The 17,307-nt window shown below is 41.9% G+C and overlaps 1 protein-coding gene across 6 annotated transcripts in view; it reads left to right on the top strand.

Moving 5' to 3' along the window:
* The window catches only part of LOC122937718 (myelin basic protein), a 171,164-nt gene extending 154,065 nt beyond the window's left edge, over positions 1-17,099 (top strand). For 5 of the 6 annotated variants that reach the window (XM_044292718.1, XM_044292721.1, XM_044292720.1 and 2 more), the window contains 5 exons: positions 5,007-5,117; positions 5,308-5,343; positions 7,045-7,074; positions 12,983-13,114; positions 15,712-17,099. In XM_044292718.1, the coding sequence (XP_044148653.1) occupies positions 5,007-5,117; positions 5,308-5,343; positions 7,045-7,074; positions 12,983-13,114; positions 15,712-15,756 (354 nt within the window). In that variant the 3' untranslated portion in view covers positions 15,757-17,099. The remainder of the gene's footprint in view (positions 1-5,006; positions 5,118-5,307; positions 5,344-7,044; positions 7,075-12,982; positions 13,115-15,711) is intronic. The other variant, XM_044292719.1, reaches the window with a different exon arrangement.
* Positions 17,100-17,307: the final 208 nt, after the last annotated feature.

The raw sequence follows: 17,307 nt of genomic DNA, 5'->3' as shown, positions 1-17,307 counted from the left end.
AGACACCCCAAGGTATTCCGTGAGGGGCATGGCGAGTTCCTAGAATTTTTTATTTTTTGTCGCAAGTTAGTGGAATATGAGACTTTGTAAGGAAAAAAGAAAAAAAAAGAAAAATCATCATTTTCCGCTAACTTGTGACAAAAAATAAAAAATTCTAGGAACTCGCCGTGCCCCTCACGGAATACCTTGGGGTGTCTTCTTTCCAAAATGGGGTCACTTGTGGCGTAGTTATACTGCCCTGGCAATTTAGGGGCCCAAATGTGTAAGAAGTACCTTGCAATCAAAATCTGTAAAAAATGGCCGGTGAAATCCGAAAGGTGCACTTTGCAATATGTGCCCCTTTGCCCACCTTGGCAGCAAAAAAGTGTCACACATGTGGTATCGCCGTACTCAGGAGAAGTTGGGGAATGTGTTTTGGGGTGTCATTTTACATATACCCATGCTGGGTGAGAGAAATATCTTGGCAAAAGACAACTTTTCCCATTTTTTTATACAAAGTTGGCATTTGACCAAGATATTTTTCTCACCCAGCATGGGTATATGTAAAATGACACCCCAAAACACATTGCCCAACTTCTCCTGAGTACGGCGATACCACATGTGTGACACTTTTTTGCAGCCTAGATGCGCAAAGGGGCCCAAATTCCTTTTAGGAGGGCATTTTTAGACATTTGGATCCCAGACTTCTTCTCACACTTTCGGGCCCCTAAAAAGCCAGGGCAGTATAAATACCCCACATGTGACCCCACTTTGGAAAGAAGACACCCCAAGGTATTCAATGAGGGGCCTGGCGAGTTCCTAGAATTTTTTTTTTTTTTGCATAAGTTAGCGGATATTGATTTTTTTTTGTTTTTTTCCTCACAAAGTCTCACTTTCCGCTAACTTAGGACAAAAATTTCAATCTTTCATGGACTCAATATGCCCCTCACGGAATACCTTGGGGTGTCTTCTTTCCGAAATGGGGTCACATGTGGGGTATTTATACTGCCCTGGCTTTTTAGGGGCCCTAAAGCGTGAGAAGAAGTCTGGAATATAAATGTCTAAAAATGTTTACGCATTTGGATTCCGTGAGGGGTATGGTGCGTCCATGTGAGATTTTATTTTTTGACACAAGTTAGTGGAATATGAGACTTTGTAAGAAAAAACAAAAACAAACAAAAAATTTCCGCTAACTTGTGCCCAAAAAAATGTCTGAATGGAGCCTTACCAGGGGGGGGGGGGGGGGGTGATCAATGACAGGGGGGTGATCAATGACAGGGGGGTGATCACCCATATAGACTCCCTGATCACCCCCCTGTCACTGATCACCCCCCCTGTAAGGCTCCATTCAGACATCCGCATGATTTTTTACGGATCCATGGATACATGTATCGGATCCACAGAACGCATGCGGACGTCTGAATGGAGCCTTACAGGGGGGTTATCAATGACAGGGGGTGATCAGGGTAATCAGGGTGATCACCCCCCTGTCACTGATCACCCCCCCTGTAAAGCTCCATTCAGACATCCGCATGATTTTTTACGGATCCATGGATACATGGATCGGATCCACAGAACGCATGCGGACGTCTGAATGGAGCCTTACAGGGGGGTTATCAATGACAGGGGGTGATCAGGGTAATCAGGGTGATCACCCCCCTGTCACTGATCACCCCCCCTGTAAGGCTCCATTCAGACATCCGCATGATTTTTTACGGATCCATGGATACATGGATCGGATCCACAAAACGCATGCGGACGTCTGAATGGAGCCTTACAGGGGGGTTATCAATGACAGGGGGTGATCAGGGTAATCAGGGTGATCACCCCCCTGTCACTGATCACCCCCCCTGTAAAGCTCCATTCAGACATCCGCATGATTTTTTACGGATCCATGGATACATGTATCGGATCCACAGAACGCATGCGGACGTCTGAATGGAGCCTTACAGGGGGGTTATCAATGACAGGGGGTGATCAGGGTAATCAGGGTGATCACCCCCCTGTCACTGATCACCCCCCCTGTAAGGCTCCATTCAGACATCCGCATGATTTTTTACGGATCCATGGATACATGGATCGGATCCACAAAACGCATGCGGACGTCTGAATGGAGCCTTACAGGGGGGTTATCAATGACAGGGGGTGATCAGGGTAATCAGGGTGATCACCCCCCTGTCACTGATCACCCCCCCTGTAAGGCTCCATTCAGACATCCGCATGTGTTTTGTGGATCCGATCCATGTATCCATGGATCCGTAAAAAATCATGCGGATGTCTGAATGGAGCCTTACAGGGGGGGTGATCAATGACAGGGGGTGATCAGGGAGTGTATATGGGTGATCACCCGCCTGTCATTGATCACCCCCCTGTCATTGATCACCCCCCTGTAAGGCTCCATTCAGACATCCGCATGATTTTTTACGGATCCATGGATCGGATGCACAAAACGCATGCTGACGTCTGAATGGAGCCTTACAGGGGGGTTATCAATGACAGGGGGTGATCAGGGTAATCACCCCCCTGTCACTGATCACCCCCCCTGTAAGGCTCCATTCAGACATCCGCATGATTTTTTACGGATCCATGGATCCATGGATCGGATCCACAAAACGCATGCTGACGTCTGAATGGAGCCTTACAGGGGGGTTATCAATGACAGGGGGTGATCAGGGTAATCACCCCCCTGTCACTGATCACCCCCCCTGTAAGGCTCCATTCAGACATCCACATGATTTTTTACGGATCCATGGATCGGATCCACAAAACGCATGCGGACGTCTGAATGGAGCCTTACAGGGGGGTTATCAATGACAGGGGGGTGATCAGGGAGTGTATATGGGTGATCACCCGCCTGTCATTGATCACCCCCTGTAAGGCTCCATTCAGACGTCCGCATGTGTTTTGCGGATCCGATCCATGTATCCATGGATCCGTAAAAATCATGCGGACGTCTGAATGGAGCCTTACAGGGAAGTGATCAATGACAGGGGGTGATCAGGGAGTGTATATGGGTGATCACCCGCCTGTCATTGATCACCCCCCTGTAAGGCTCCATTCAGACGTCCGTATGCTTTTTGCGGATCCGATCCATGTATCCGTGGATCCGTAAAAATCATACGGACGTCTGAACGGAGCCTGACAGGGGGGGTGATCAATGACAGGGCGGTGATCAATGACAGGGGGGTGATCAGGGAGTTTATATGGGGTGATCAGGGGTTTATAAGGGGTTAATAAGTGACGGGGGGGGGGGGGTGTAGTGTAGTGTTTGGTGCGACTGTACTGACCTACCTGAGTCCTCTGGTGGTCGATCCTAACAAAAGGGACCACCAGAGGACCAGGTAGGAGGTATATTAGACGCTGTTATGAAAACAGCGTCTAATATACCTGTTAGGGGTTAAAAAATTCGGATCTCCAGCCTGCCAGCGAGCGATCGCCGCTGGCAGGCTGGAGATCCACTCGCTTACCTTCCGTTCCTGTGAGCGCGCGCGCCTGTGTGCGCGCGTTCACAGGAAATCTCGGCTCACGCGAGATGACGCCAATCGGCGTTAGTGTGACCTGGCAGCGCCGCAGCATTGACGCCTTTCGGCGTTAGTGTGACGGCAGAAGGTTAACATGACTGTCCTTAAACGTTTTGTTAAAATAAAATTGAAATGATAGTTACACTTAAAGGGAACCTGTCACCGGGATTTTGTGTATAGAGCTGAGGACATGGGCTGCTAGATGGCCGCTAGCACATCCACAATACACAGTCCCCATAGCTCTGTGTGCTTTTATTGTGTAAAAAAAAACGATTTGATACATATGCAAATTACATAAAAGAGTCATATGTTACTTGTGTGACCAGAGAAGAGTCATATTTCCAAGCTCTGACTCATCTCAGGTTAATTTGCATATGTATCAAATCGTTTTTTATACACAATAAAAGCACACAGAGCTATGGGGACTGTGTATTGCGGATGTGCTAGCGGCCATCTAGCAACCCATGTCCTCAGCTCTATACCCAAAATCCCGGTGACAGGTTCCCTTTAACTATTTGAGTATAGATCAAACATTAGCTTATGAAACTGTCCTAAATGGGGGTTCCAGGATAAGCACAATGATGACCTATTATTAGGACTCTTGGTACTGCTGCCGATCAGCCACAACAAGCTGCAGCCTCTTCTTTGTTTTCTTCGAGCTGTTTACCTGCTACGTACATATATGTAGTTGTAGTGGTGCAAGGTATTGCAGCTTTGTACTATGCAAGTGAATGGGAAAAAATAATTCATACCCATACAGATTCATTGTTTGCCAGATGCAGATCCCTGTTTACACAAGACGATGTTCTGCTGGCAATGATCTTAGGTATAAAATATGCTATCATCCCACAAACTAACTTTTCCTCATTTATTGGGTGATCGGTGGCACCTTTAGATGGGACAAATATTGGGAACAATCTTATCTCCAATAATTTCTCCCATAATCAGTATATGTAAAAGGACCCTAACCTATGGCCTCAGTGTTATGAAGCAGCAGTAATAACCACTGAGCCACCAAGATTCCATGCCCAGCGTATAACCTAATATTCATGTGTTCATTCATGGATATACCCAATTACCTGTAGACTTTTTATGTAAATAATCCAATTTGGGTCTACAGTAAATGAGTATGTCACTAATATACAGTATGATAAATTAAACATCTGCCAAGCTGTGATGATGTACAGGTAAGTACTAAAAGACTGCAATATCTTGTTGAATTTTAGAAAATAAGCTGATACAAAACTGCTACATTTATAAAATGGGTCAACATGAGAACTGGACAGACCCCTATTTCAGCCATGTTTGCATACTCCAATAAAAGCATTTTTATAACAGTAAAAAAAATGTACGAATGTTCCATAAATAAACATTCCTAAAATTGTTTTTTACTGTTATAAAAATGGTTTAATATGTGATTCACTGTATGCTGTTACTTTTTTGAATATTGAATTGTTAATCTGCAAGCTTGATTGATTCCTTTGTATGTCTTGTCCTTTACTTCAGGATGTCCACCTGTCCAGATCAGGCTACCTCTCTTCTTCTCCTCAGCGATCTTACTATGCCCATGGCAGGCATGTTGATGAAAACCCTGTTGTCCACTTCTTCAGGAACATGGTAAGTGCTCACAGAAGGAAACATATAATGATACTCAATAATATTCAAACCTAAGGGCAGTTATTTTAACCCGTAAACAGAGAAACATGTTAGAAATGTGCTAGATACCATTTACCAAGTCTCCAAGCTCAAATCAAGGCGTTTATAGATTTTTCTACTGGTAGATCTAATAATGTCCACTTTCCTCTAGGTGACTCCCAGGACACCACCCCCTTCTCAACCAAAGGTAACTATATAGATAACATGCATATCATTATCACAAAAAATATGAATATCTGGTCATGATGAGATGTTTTCCAGTGGTTTTGTCTTTTATAGTGGTCATCTACAAGAGCTACTCGAGCTACGCTTTTTTCATCTACAAGAGCTACTCTCTTCAATGTATAATAATTTTCTCAATTACTATGAAATAGGGACAAAGTTAGGAAATAACCATCAATAGCCTATCAAACAGCAATCAGGGTCGTGTATCAGTCTGATCCCTCTACAAGACAAGAAGTCTTATAAACCACAACACAACTTAAACCTTTCTATGTTGTCCCTTTAGGGTTTATGTACTTTTGACATTTTTCTCTCTTAGCAACAAAGGGATTAACATTCTGGTTGCCAATGACCTTTCCAGTCTTACCATTTACTGTGTATTGTTTTGCTTTGTATTGTGTGTTTCTTCAGTTTAAGAGTTTGCCAGGTTTCCATGGTACATCAAGCTAATGGCCTGAATATGCTCTTATTTTCCAGGCTCTCTTCTGAGAATTTCAGTCATATTTTTTTTTTAGGTGGCATAATTTCCAAACCACATTGCATCTTTGCTATTGTAGTCTAATCAGATACACGATTTCTGTTACAGCCACAGACAAGGAAATATATAGCAATGCAATTGAACTGATGGTGGCTATCAACAGAGCCTCCTTCATGCATATTGGGGAAAATTAACTAATATAAAAATGCACATAATGAGCGAGATTTATCTTCTCCCTGTGCCACTTTTGTGTTGGCAACTCTTTAAATGCCATTTGAGACAAATTTAGTCACAAGTAGCATTTCTGCCACAGGGTGCGTGGCAAGGGAGGATGGGCGGCGCCAGCACATCTGCCGCGTTTATCTTCACTCACAAATGAGGACAGCTGTAGATTTTATTCTTACATCCCAACAATCGCAGTGCCCGCACAGTATACATAATACCCCCATACTGGCTCCACAGTATAAATAATGGCCCCCATAATGCCCCACAGTAAAAATAATGACCTCATTAGTACCCCCAGGATTATTAATGCACCCATTACTGGCCCCCAGTATAACAAATGCCCCCATTTGTGGTGCCCAGTACTAGCAATGCCTCTATTAGTGACCCCAGTTCTGCTTGTGCTAAAAAGAAAATTACCTCATCCACTTGCACGGGCAGGGACAGTTGCTTCTCACTTGATACAGAAGGACCTGAGCCCCCAGGGTGGTTACATCATGCTAGGAGGACATGGTGACGTCATCATGCTGGGAGCTCAGATCCTGCTGCATCAAGTGAGGATCGACTGCTTTTGCAAGTGGATGAGGTGAGTAATTTTTTTAACCTCTAAAAGGCCGTTTTCACTAGTGTACCTGTTACATGGGTGCACTCCTGTCTTATCCACCGTTAAAATAAGCCCCATTGAAATCCTCCTGGCTGTGAAAACGGACATAAATAGGACATATCCTATTTTTTTATGGCCGCTATTCACTGGAAATTCACTGGCTCTGTAAGAAAACAATTGTCATGTGGCCGTTTTGTAGCCCGTTAAATGATATCTACATTTTATATTAGACTTGTAAGTCTATCCCATTGTCTTTGGCTTTTGGTATATTTATTGGAGAGAAGAGATTGAAAATGACGTTTCATTGATTGTAGCTGTTAATTCCTGGTTATCATTACCATTTCTGTTTCTTCCATGTGCAGAGAGGAAAGTCCCTCGCCAGATTTAGTTGGGTAGGTGATCAATACATTTTCCATCTCCAGTCTCTTTTGGTCACTTGGGCCAACACTTTGCCAAGCTCTCCTTTACATTTGCTTTTATATTCCTTATTTTCAGAATTATTTTCTTCCTCACAGCAGTTTTGCGTACAATAGTAATATGATGGCTTGCAGCTTTCTCACACCATTGCTTTCAGGCCTTGCTTTCATTAAAATATTTTCTACTTTAGCCCAATAGTCTTCCTTGACCGGAGATGTGTCCTCTAAGAAACATTTGCTGACGCTGCTTGCATGGCTAAGCTAGCTTTTCCTTCTTTTATGCTACCGGAAGCCTTGGCTGATATCCTTATGCTTCTTATGCAATTGTATTATGCTTTGCATTATGTGCTGTAAAGGCACATTGACTTTGCTTTATTCATTTAGGTCTTTATGTTTTCAGGGGAGAGTTGGGAAGCCCCTATACACATTATATGGTCAGCTAATCCCACTGAAATCAGTGGGTTCAGCCAACATATATCTAATGTGTATGACCAGCTTAAGTTGCTATGTGAAATACTTGAGAATGATAAAGAATGCTTGTTATTTAATCGCACTAATGTTTTAAGAATATTTTTTACACTTAGAATCTTTCGACCTTGAAGACATTTAACGTTTAAAGGTGTACACACCTTCTAGAAATGGCAATTAGATCTGTACTCTCTTAGCAGAATTGCTTCTTTAGCAGTCTTTTCCTTCTCCATTCTTCAAATTTTGGTGCAAATGAAATTGAGAATGAATCTTGTGTGCTCGAGCAACATGCACAGAAGAGAGTGCCTGTATAGCGTTTTTATGGAGCCTTAAGAAATACGTGTTGCAGCATATGGTGAATGGCAGTATATTATTCTCTATAACATGGCATGCAAAGGAACATACTGCAGCCTCTGGAAGTTCATAGTCATACAGAGGTGCGATAATGACCCATAGATCCCTGTGGGTGCCATATTACAGACCCATATAATACAGACTTGTTATACAGTATGACCTTGTGCAGGAAAAGGAGAAAACACGCATTTTAGCCTTATGGTTTGTGTGTGCCTTCAAAAGGAATACTTCTCTGGGATCTTGGATGTTTCTCTGCATTAATACATGAGTAGTACTGCCGATGAGTCCAGATTGTTACTTTTTATTCCCTGTTCCCCTTCTGTCAGCATTTAAAACTGTGCTGTAATACATTGTCAGGACTGCTGTGCATGCGCACAGGAGTCCTCTCCATTGTGCTGGCCTCGCACAGTAGTCCAGACGGTGTAGTTCAGCAAAGCTTTGAGAGCTGACTGTGGAAAGAAGTAGGAAAATAAAAAATGGCAGTCTGGACTCTTTATCTGCAGTACTACTCATGTATTACTGCTATCAATAAACCACAATCATAGTGACAGATTCCCTTTAACATGATAGAAAATACTACATGCCAGTGACAGAATTTTTTTTGCATATCTACCTTACGGCCACAATCACAGACATATTATGGCCCTATTACACAGGCGATGCAGCAGGCATTTATAGGGAATGAACTGTTTGTTCCTGATAATTCCCTGCTTTTCACAGGTGGTGAAAGTTGAATTTATATGCATCAATCATCTCCACTATGTGGGGATGAGAGATTGCAGTCCCCATAGAGAATCAATGGTTCTGGGCAGCTGACAATTTGCTGCCCAGAAACAATGATTTAGGTGAATGCAGCAGTGATGCTTTAGAGGGCATCTGTCAGCAGATTTGTACCTATGACACTGGCGACCTGTTGCGTGTTTCTAGAAAATGCTAGAAAATTATTATACAGATCGTATTATCAAGGATCCAATACAACGTGTTGGAGATATATAAGATAGCCTTGCTGACATGAAGCACATATGGTAGGAATAGGTCCGTTATGGTGGGTGAAAAAAAAACTCCCTAACTCTATTATTTAAAATAATATTTTACATTCCCCTCTGCAATGTCTTTTATCAATTGATTTTGACTAATTTCTGTAGAAATTTAGAACAATAATCATTCACACTTTAATAGCAACCAGATTAAGAATAGCTGCAGTCTGGAAAGATCTGGACTGAAATAATTTGCTGTATTAATAACGAATGTCTTGCTGAAAAGATAATAGCGCTAAGTCTCAACAAACTACCATGATTCCCGAAAAAAGTTATAGCTCCTTATAAAGAGTTTGACCATGTAAATCACTTCATAAATCTCTTTAGGTGTTGTCTTGACTTTTCATATAGACGTGTTAATTGTCAAGAATGTTATTGGTTTATTACCACCTTTTCACGTTCCTCAAAGCTTCTGTTTTCTTAATTTTTATACTGGAATTTTATGCATATTACAATTTTACATTGTATCGTAATTCAAGTAACTTTTATACAACATTATATGAACCTAATAAAAAATACATTTATAGTAATAGAAACTAAAATGTAATAACACCGACCTACTGTGCTACAAGTTACATGTTCATGCTTCGTAGCAGCCAATGCACAAACTACTCATATCCATCCTAAGGACCCTTCTTTGTCAGATTGCACCTTAGTCATACATTTGCCATTTCTATACTGACTGTGTAGTTTTGTTTTTTTGCTTTTCTGTTCCTATTTAGTTTTAAAAGAAACGAAATATAAGATTGGAACATCACGTATCTCATGTGCAACTTTCTAAAGAGAGCCTGAATATCCACTGCATTCTCAAGGCCACATTTCTCAGTGGTAAACTAAACAGAAATAGCTTGACATTTTATGGCAAGGATAAATCCTACACTAGTACGTAATGCAAAAAGCATAGGGAAAAACACATAGGCCTTGATTTATCAACAGGAGGCAAACTGAAGTTTGTTTTTTAGATTTGTCTTTTTGTGTAAAGGTAGTGGTCTGTGCACCAAACCTATGAAAGTGGGGCACAGCACTTAAATTTAGCACATGCCAAAATATCATATTCTGACTTATGTTGGCCCAGCACAACTACAGCAGGTCAGGAGTGGAGTGCATCTGAGACGATTTTTCAGGACTTTTCCTCTGATAATTAAGGCCAAAAACCAACATGCTCCATAAGAATACCGACAAAACTGCTGGATTTCTGAAACTAACTTATCAGGCACAAACATTAGCCTGTCGCATACTACTGATAAAGGGTTTTTTGTCACCAGAAGTAACCCTATTAAACTGTCTGACATTAGCGATGTGCTAATGTCAGCAGACCCTAACTCTACTATTCTTATGCTTATTGATGCCCCCTCACTGCACAATTCTAACTTTTATAATAAGCAAATTAGCCTCTAGGAGCGGGGGGTGGCGTTGCTCCTGACACAGCAGGCAATTATCAGGAATGAACTGTTCATTCCAAAACACTACTCATCACAGGAGATGAAAGGTACATGGAATGAACAATAGATGCTGCGATCACTCATCCCCATAGAGAATCAATGCTTCTGGACAGCACATTGCTGTGTACACAGTCTGATCTGCTGCCCAGAATCTATTATTTAGGTGTCACATCAACAGTACTTTCCAATGCTCATTCATCGGGTAATTGCCAGCACCTTTACCTAGGCAATTATCGGGAATGAGCATTTCTAGGAAAGCTGCTTTTCAATAATTGTCCTGATCACTGGCCTGTGTAAAGGGGCCTTTAGGGTATAGATAAGCTTTGTTTCATGTATTCCATCAAAACACAATGCCATTACCATAGCGGAACCTATTTCTGATAGATTTCTATATGAGGAGAAGTCCACTTACAACATTAGATATCACCAATGTAGGACTTAAAAAAATACATTGCAGAACATGTACAATTGATATTGTATTCTGCCATGTTGGGATATTTCAGTCTAGCAGAACCGGTCAGCACCAAAATGGACCATAAACCGCCAGCAGTACCTTAAAGCTGTTGACATCAGGTTTCTAATGATGTTCTTGTGTAAGATGTCTGGGGTGCATGTTCACTGTAAAACAACTATTATTCCCCTGTAGGTCATATGAGGGGGCATCAGCTTTCACACTTGAAGTCAAGCTCACCCCGCCCCTTCCCGCCCCATCGCATTTGATTGATGACCTTTTGGATTCTTTCTGGAGTGATTCCATCTTAACATTTTGCGCCTGCGCCATATAATCATGATTCCGGCGCCTGCGCATTGATCCCCACTGTAGTGTATTTGGCTTTAGCGAGTCAATGCCCAGGCGCAGACTCACGTGGTCAAGTGCTTCAGAGAACATTACCCTGCATCAGCGTCAGTCATAGAATCAGGGGCTTCTGCGCATTGACTACACTACAGCGGGGATCAATGCGCAGGCATCGTAAACAAGATCATACGGCGCATGTGCAAAATCTCAGGATGGAATTTCGCCTGAAAGAATCCAAAAGGCCATCAATCAGATGCGATGGGGCGGGAAGGGGGCGGGGTGAGCTTGACTTCAAGTGTGAAAGCTACTGCCACCTTGACTTTAAGAACCTTATTTGCGTGCGACCTGCGAGGGAATAAAAGTTGTTTTACAGCGATCATGGTCCTTGCACATCTTACACAAGAATATCATTAGAAACCTGTCCACAGCTTCATGGTACTGCTGGCGGTTTATGGTCCATTTTGGTGCTGACAGGCTCCCGTTAAGCCTTATGTGGATAAGGAAGACACCGTCTCAATGATACACCTTTCTTCTAAATACATTGTAGGCTAGATAGGTTTCTATGCTGGATGTCTAAACGGTTGAGGCCGGTATAGACATCCATAACAATTTGTGGAAATGCTACCAATAGCCCGCAATGGGTAGTAGAAAATATGCAAACAATATCTTATTGCTTTAACATTGCCATTAACAGTTCTGCCCGTGTCAGACTGTGCAGGGACACACCCTAACTGGTAACACCCATCTGGACCATCCTTGCTAACTACTAGTAATGCATTCAGAACTTCTAGCAGGAATAATAAAGGAATGACAAAACACAGAGTCCCAAGAATAGATGCTCCAGAATTGTTAGTACATAGGGAATGCAAGTAGTTTCTAAAACTTACATGTCAGAGGAGGGGATGGGGGGGGGGGGTATAGGTCCTTTTTATGTGAAGAGCTTGGGTGGAACAGGGGTGACTTTATCTCTTAGTCAAAGCTTTTCTTGACAATGGATGAATACAGGCACAGTACTGAGTTTAAAGTTGAACCTTTTTCCAACAACAGCACAAAATAAAGTGAAGAAGCTGCCCAATACATTTTCATTTTTCTATGAATTTTCATATTTTCTCCCTGAATAGCCTGGAGCTGTATAAGAAATACACAACTGAGATAAAAGGCTACACACATGAGAAGGTCTATTTTCTTGAATCCAGAAGGCCTTGTCCATACACAAAAGCTTCTTTTTTGATGTTGGTTATTTGATATTTCACTCACTTACCATCTGATTTCCTTTGATCACAATAAAACTCTTACTTTAGGAAAGCTTGTCTCTTTAGCAGTAGCTGCAATTGTAAATCCACAATCTATATGAAGATAGTCCTATTAAATATGGAAAATGTTTGCATTTCAGTGACGTCTGCATATTAGTGGGCATTCACTTAACCTTATCCACAAAATCTGCATGCGGTACATGTGCATCCCGCACTTTTCACGGGCCTCATTGAAAAGATGTCTATAGGACATGTTCTATAATGGCGACTCGGCAGCATGGATGAGGACAGCATTTTTGTGGCCCCAGACATATGAATGGGTCTGCCTGCGATCTGTAAAAAAAATGCGGTTCGAATGCGGACCGAAAATACGGTTGTGTGAACATGCCCTTACATAGGTGATCTAGCCCAGTGAGTTTTTGCTTATGTTTTCTCCTATTTTTCCATTCTATGATACCCACCATGCAGTCCACATGTCTTGGAAAAATGATCTTATTATGTTTTCCTGTGTATTAACTATTCATTTCACTACAGGGAGGTGAAGGGCACAGGGCCTGCTATGGAGGATCCAGTCCTAGATTCTTTGAGCACCACAAATCGTCCCATAAGGGATACAAGGATGCACACAGAGATGGCCAAGGAACCCTTTCCAGGATCTTTAAACTGGTAATATAGATGTTCTGCAGTTCTCAATATGAATTGTATAGGAAATAAGCTCTTACGTTTTAGTCATGAAAAGGTTTAAAAAAAAGTAAAAACAGCTGAACAACCCCTGTAAGCTTCTTCCCAGCCTTCCCCTCTGCTCTGAGTGACAGCAGTTGTGGTCTCCTTCTTGGATGCTGTCACTCAGAGCAGAGCGGTGACGCTGTGAAGCAGGTCAAGGCAGAGAGCACTTCACAGTGAAACACCGGCTCCTGAGTACGACCGGCCACTGCAGCCATGACATCATCTTCTTGGCTTCAGCAATGATGTACCAGCAATGCCTTGGAAGTAATAACTGGCCTCTGTGGTATATCGCACAAGTCTGCTGTTACCACTGCCGCCTATCAACTTGGAGAACTGGAGCGGTGGTTAGGGGAGTCCACAATTTGCGGACTGCACATGGCCGCAACCATAACAGAAAGTACCTATTCTTCTTCGCGATTGTAGACATGCTCTATCCTTTTCACGGAGCCACGGATGCGGACAGCTGTCCACATCTTTCCAGCCCCATTGAAATGAATGGATTCACACCCGTTCCACAAAATTGCGGAATGGGTAATTTCTGCATGCATTTTTGGAAGCCAAAATCAGGAGAGGATCAAAATAGAGAAAGTATAAAGGACAAATACAACTTCTCTTTTTTAAAATTTTACTGATGGTTTTGGGTTAAAAAAAACTCCATCAAGACGCGTGACCATGTAGTTGTAAGCTATGTCTGTGAGACAGAAGGGTGTGAATTTTATTTTACTATTCAAGGACACAAGAGTTTCTTAGTTCTAATGTTACGTTTACAGTGAGAAACAGCTATCCCTATATATGCTACTAATTACACTATACATGCAGTAAAAATAAAAGTTCCCGATACCATACATTAGTTCTAATGTCAGCCATTAATTATAAGATGAAGCGTAAAAAGGCTCATTATTCACATGTAACATTCACACCACTTGGGCAAATTGCAGTAGTACTAGTATCTATGGCTCAGTGGGAGCTCCGCTGAAAGTGATGGAAAAAAATGTGAGATAAATACGTTTCGTTAAATATCAGATATTATGCTAATTACTCATTTGAATGCCTAATTTAGTTTTATCAACGCTGAAGTGTAATGATCTATTCAATGCAAAATAGGGACTGGAACGTAAAACAGCAAAATGGTCAATTCGGCACATGCATATTCACAACCCTTGAAGAAAATGTTAAAATAAAAAATGTGCTAGTTAATCTGTTCTGTATGTTCAGTGTGGATACAGGGCAGGGAATAGCTGGATGTGCCAAAGTTTTGGAGAGGCCTGCAGCCCTTCATAACTTTGGCGGATCCTCCGCCAGCTTTGGGGTTTATTAAGGCCAGCGTCTAGAACACCGGTCTTAATAAATGTGCCCCTAAGGGACTGGGAGATTTGCTGATTCTTTATGAAGTCTAGGATATCTCCCATTTTTCAGAGAGGGCTGGCAAGCATGGACTTAAAGTGGTTGTTTCACTAAGACAACCCCTTTTGTACATTAGGTCATATGATATCATAGAGGGGTATTCCCTGTTCAAGAAACATTCCCCTGGCTGTAGCGCTGTCCAATCGAAGCACAGAGCCAGGGAGTTTTTTTATCCCTGGCTGTGACGTTCTGTGCTGCGATTGAACAGCACTACAGCCAGGGGAGAAGGAGACGCCCACAGAGAAATACTGCATCTCATCCCCATTACTCCGATGCTCAGTATTAGCATACTGAGCGCGAAATTTGCGGGGGCGCAGGAGCGCTATTTTAAAAAAATAGGCAGGGTGGCAGCACAGCAGGGGTACCCCGCAGGTACAGATATTTATCTCACTTACTACAAACCCATGAAAGGTCCTCTTTAAAGGGTTGAACATTGACTTATAGGATAGCTGCCTTACGTCTGGTGGCATTAGAGGCAGAGCTTCTTAAGATCTCATTTGCATCCTTTTCTTCAATTAAATGTCTCCTCCCTGGCTAAGAGTGGTGCGCTTTGATTGGATGCGCTCACAGCCAGGGAGAAGAGAACCTCCCCCAGCGAAACTGTGAGTCTCCGCCTAGTATAACCGAGTCAGCTCATTATAGTATAAGGTGCTGAAATCAACAGAGCCAACGCTTTGGGAAAAAAAAAAGTGCCATGGCATCAGTGGGGGCCGCCCTAAAAGGTTTGACTATAATTAGACTAGGGCTAAACTGATGAAAGGTCCTCTTTAATCCCTGCACTGGGAACAACCCAAACCCAACTGGGAGTACCCTCTTATGGGCTAGCTAACACAAGTCCCACCCAATTTCATCCTAAGACAGCTTGAATTTGCCTGGACTGTCTCTGACAATTAGGGACAGTTCCTGCAAATTCAGGACTGTTGGCAACTACACTTCATTACAAGGATCTATCCTAGGAGGGGAGGTAATGAAAAATGCTCCAGTTTCTTTTTTGATGTGTTTTTTTTTATACAATGTATCTGCAATAAATCTTTTTTGGTAAAATGGTATAAAATATCTCCATTTGGGTCAGCTGTCTTGTTAGTGCAGCCAACACGTCTTGTTCTCATTGGCACTGTTTCTTTTTCTTGCAGGGAGGAAGAGACAGCCGATCATCTTCCCCCATGGCTAGGCGCTGAAGCCTCCAAGATGTCTTCTCCACGTGATACACCTGCCACTGTAACCTGAAGTGCCATTACCAATAACATTACTACTCAGTATAACGCTCATAGCAATATAAACAATCTGTCAGGTAGAGACCGAGGACTGTGACTGCAGTTAATTAGTGTTGCCAGTACCTGATAAAACATAGAGTTGATTAATAGGGTGATGGAACCACAGTGATGGACTCTGCTGTCTAAGTCCTAACCAAAAATTAATACAGTCACAAAGCCACATGACTTAGATTTCATTTTTTTTTTATATCTTTTAGCATTGCGCCATGTATTGATATGAGATGCAATGCGTTGCCTGGCCAGACAACATGGGTTATAAACGAGACGTTAACAACCAAAACTAAAAAATATTTTAGGATTTGTTCTGGTTTTTGCTGCTTGGGTTTATATAGTGGTGCTTTTTATTGTATTACTTTCAATAACGTCCATTCTCTCTCACACGCATGTTTTTCTTTCATACTAGGTAGAGACAGCAGTTCTTGAGGGTAGTTGGGTAAAGGACAATTTTAGCATGTGAGAAGGGTACATGGTACAGCTCACCGACTTGAGGTGGAGGACATTCGGTAAACAATAGAGTCTAGCTTTACAGCTCTGCCGTTTTATGGGAGGAGAGAAATAGTGGGAGAGACTGGGTATTTCAGAAAGTCTGGAAATATCCTGGGTACTGTGCGCACATGCAGGTAAACTGCTTCCTCTCGTCGCAACTCTGGCTTATAGCCTTATCTATAGTCTAGAAACATTATACAAGCATGTTAAAAAGAAAAGAGTATTGATTCGTAACCTTCTGCAAATGTTACACTGCCTTGCAGAATCATATTTAGACTAACTACTATACTTAAAATTAGATAGTTAACAGATTATCATTAATGACCTTCCTATATTAAGGGCACTGGAAAACACAGTTGCACCAAACAGCTCTTCTGAATTGCACTGTTTTATTTGTCTCTTAATTAAGTAAAATGTACATTATATTGATCTGTATTTAATGGATTTTCTGTTTAGTTTCCAGCCTACTTTTAATGGGGGGATTTACGTTATATCCGTGACGCTATTTAAATGTTGCTTGTTCATTAGCATCAACAATTAATATGTTCCAGTACTGTGTACTAATGTACTGCACTGGATCATGGGGGTTTCAGTATACCATAATCTGTCCAGTAGAATCTACACACCATGATCAAAGCCAGGACTTCTCTCTTTTTATAGGTTTACACAGCAAAAAAACAAAACAAAAAAACAGAAAATGAACATTATCCTTTTATGGTGTCATTAAATTTATTGAAATAAAATAATCGTATTACAAAAGACTGGATGCGCGTGGTTGTTATTAAATGTAGGGGCAGGAGGAAAACAAAGCATGGGTGTGCCGAAAAAAACATAGGTGTGCCAAGGTGGGAAAATTTTGCTTTAGGTGTTACAGGGGATTTCTGCTGCTCTATATGCAGGATATGATAAAGGGAGAGAAGTAGAGTCTGAGTAAAATTCTGAGTAAATCCTAACTGGACTCCTAGAAGA

The sequence above is a fragment of the Bufo gargarizans genome, chromosome 5 (genome assembly GCF_014858855.1).
Source record: "Bufo gargarizans isolate SCDJY-AF-19 chromosome 5, ASM1485885v1, whole genome shotgun sequence".
In the NCBI taxonomy this organism is placed as follows: Eukaryota; Metazoa; Chordata; class Amphibia; order Anura; family Bufonidae; genus Bufo; species Bufo gargarizans.
Note: the sequence above shows the minus strand (reverse complement) of the source record. Positions and strands in the feature narration are given on the sequence as shown.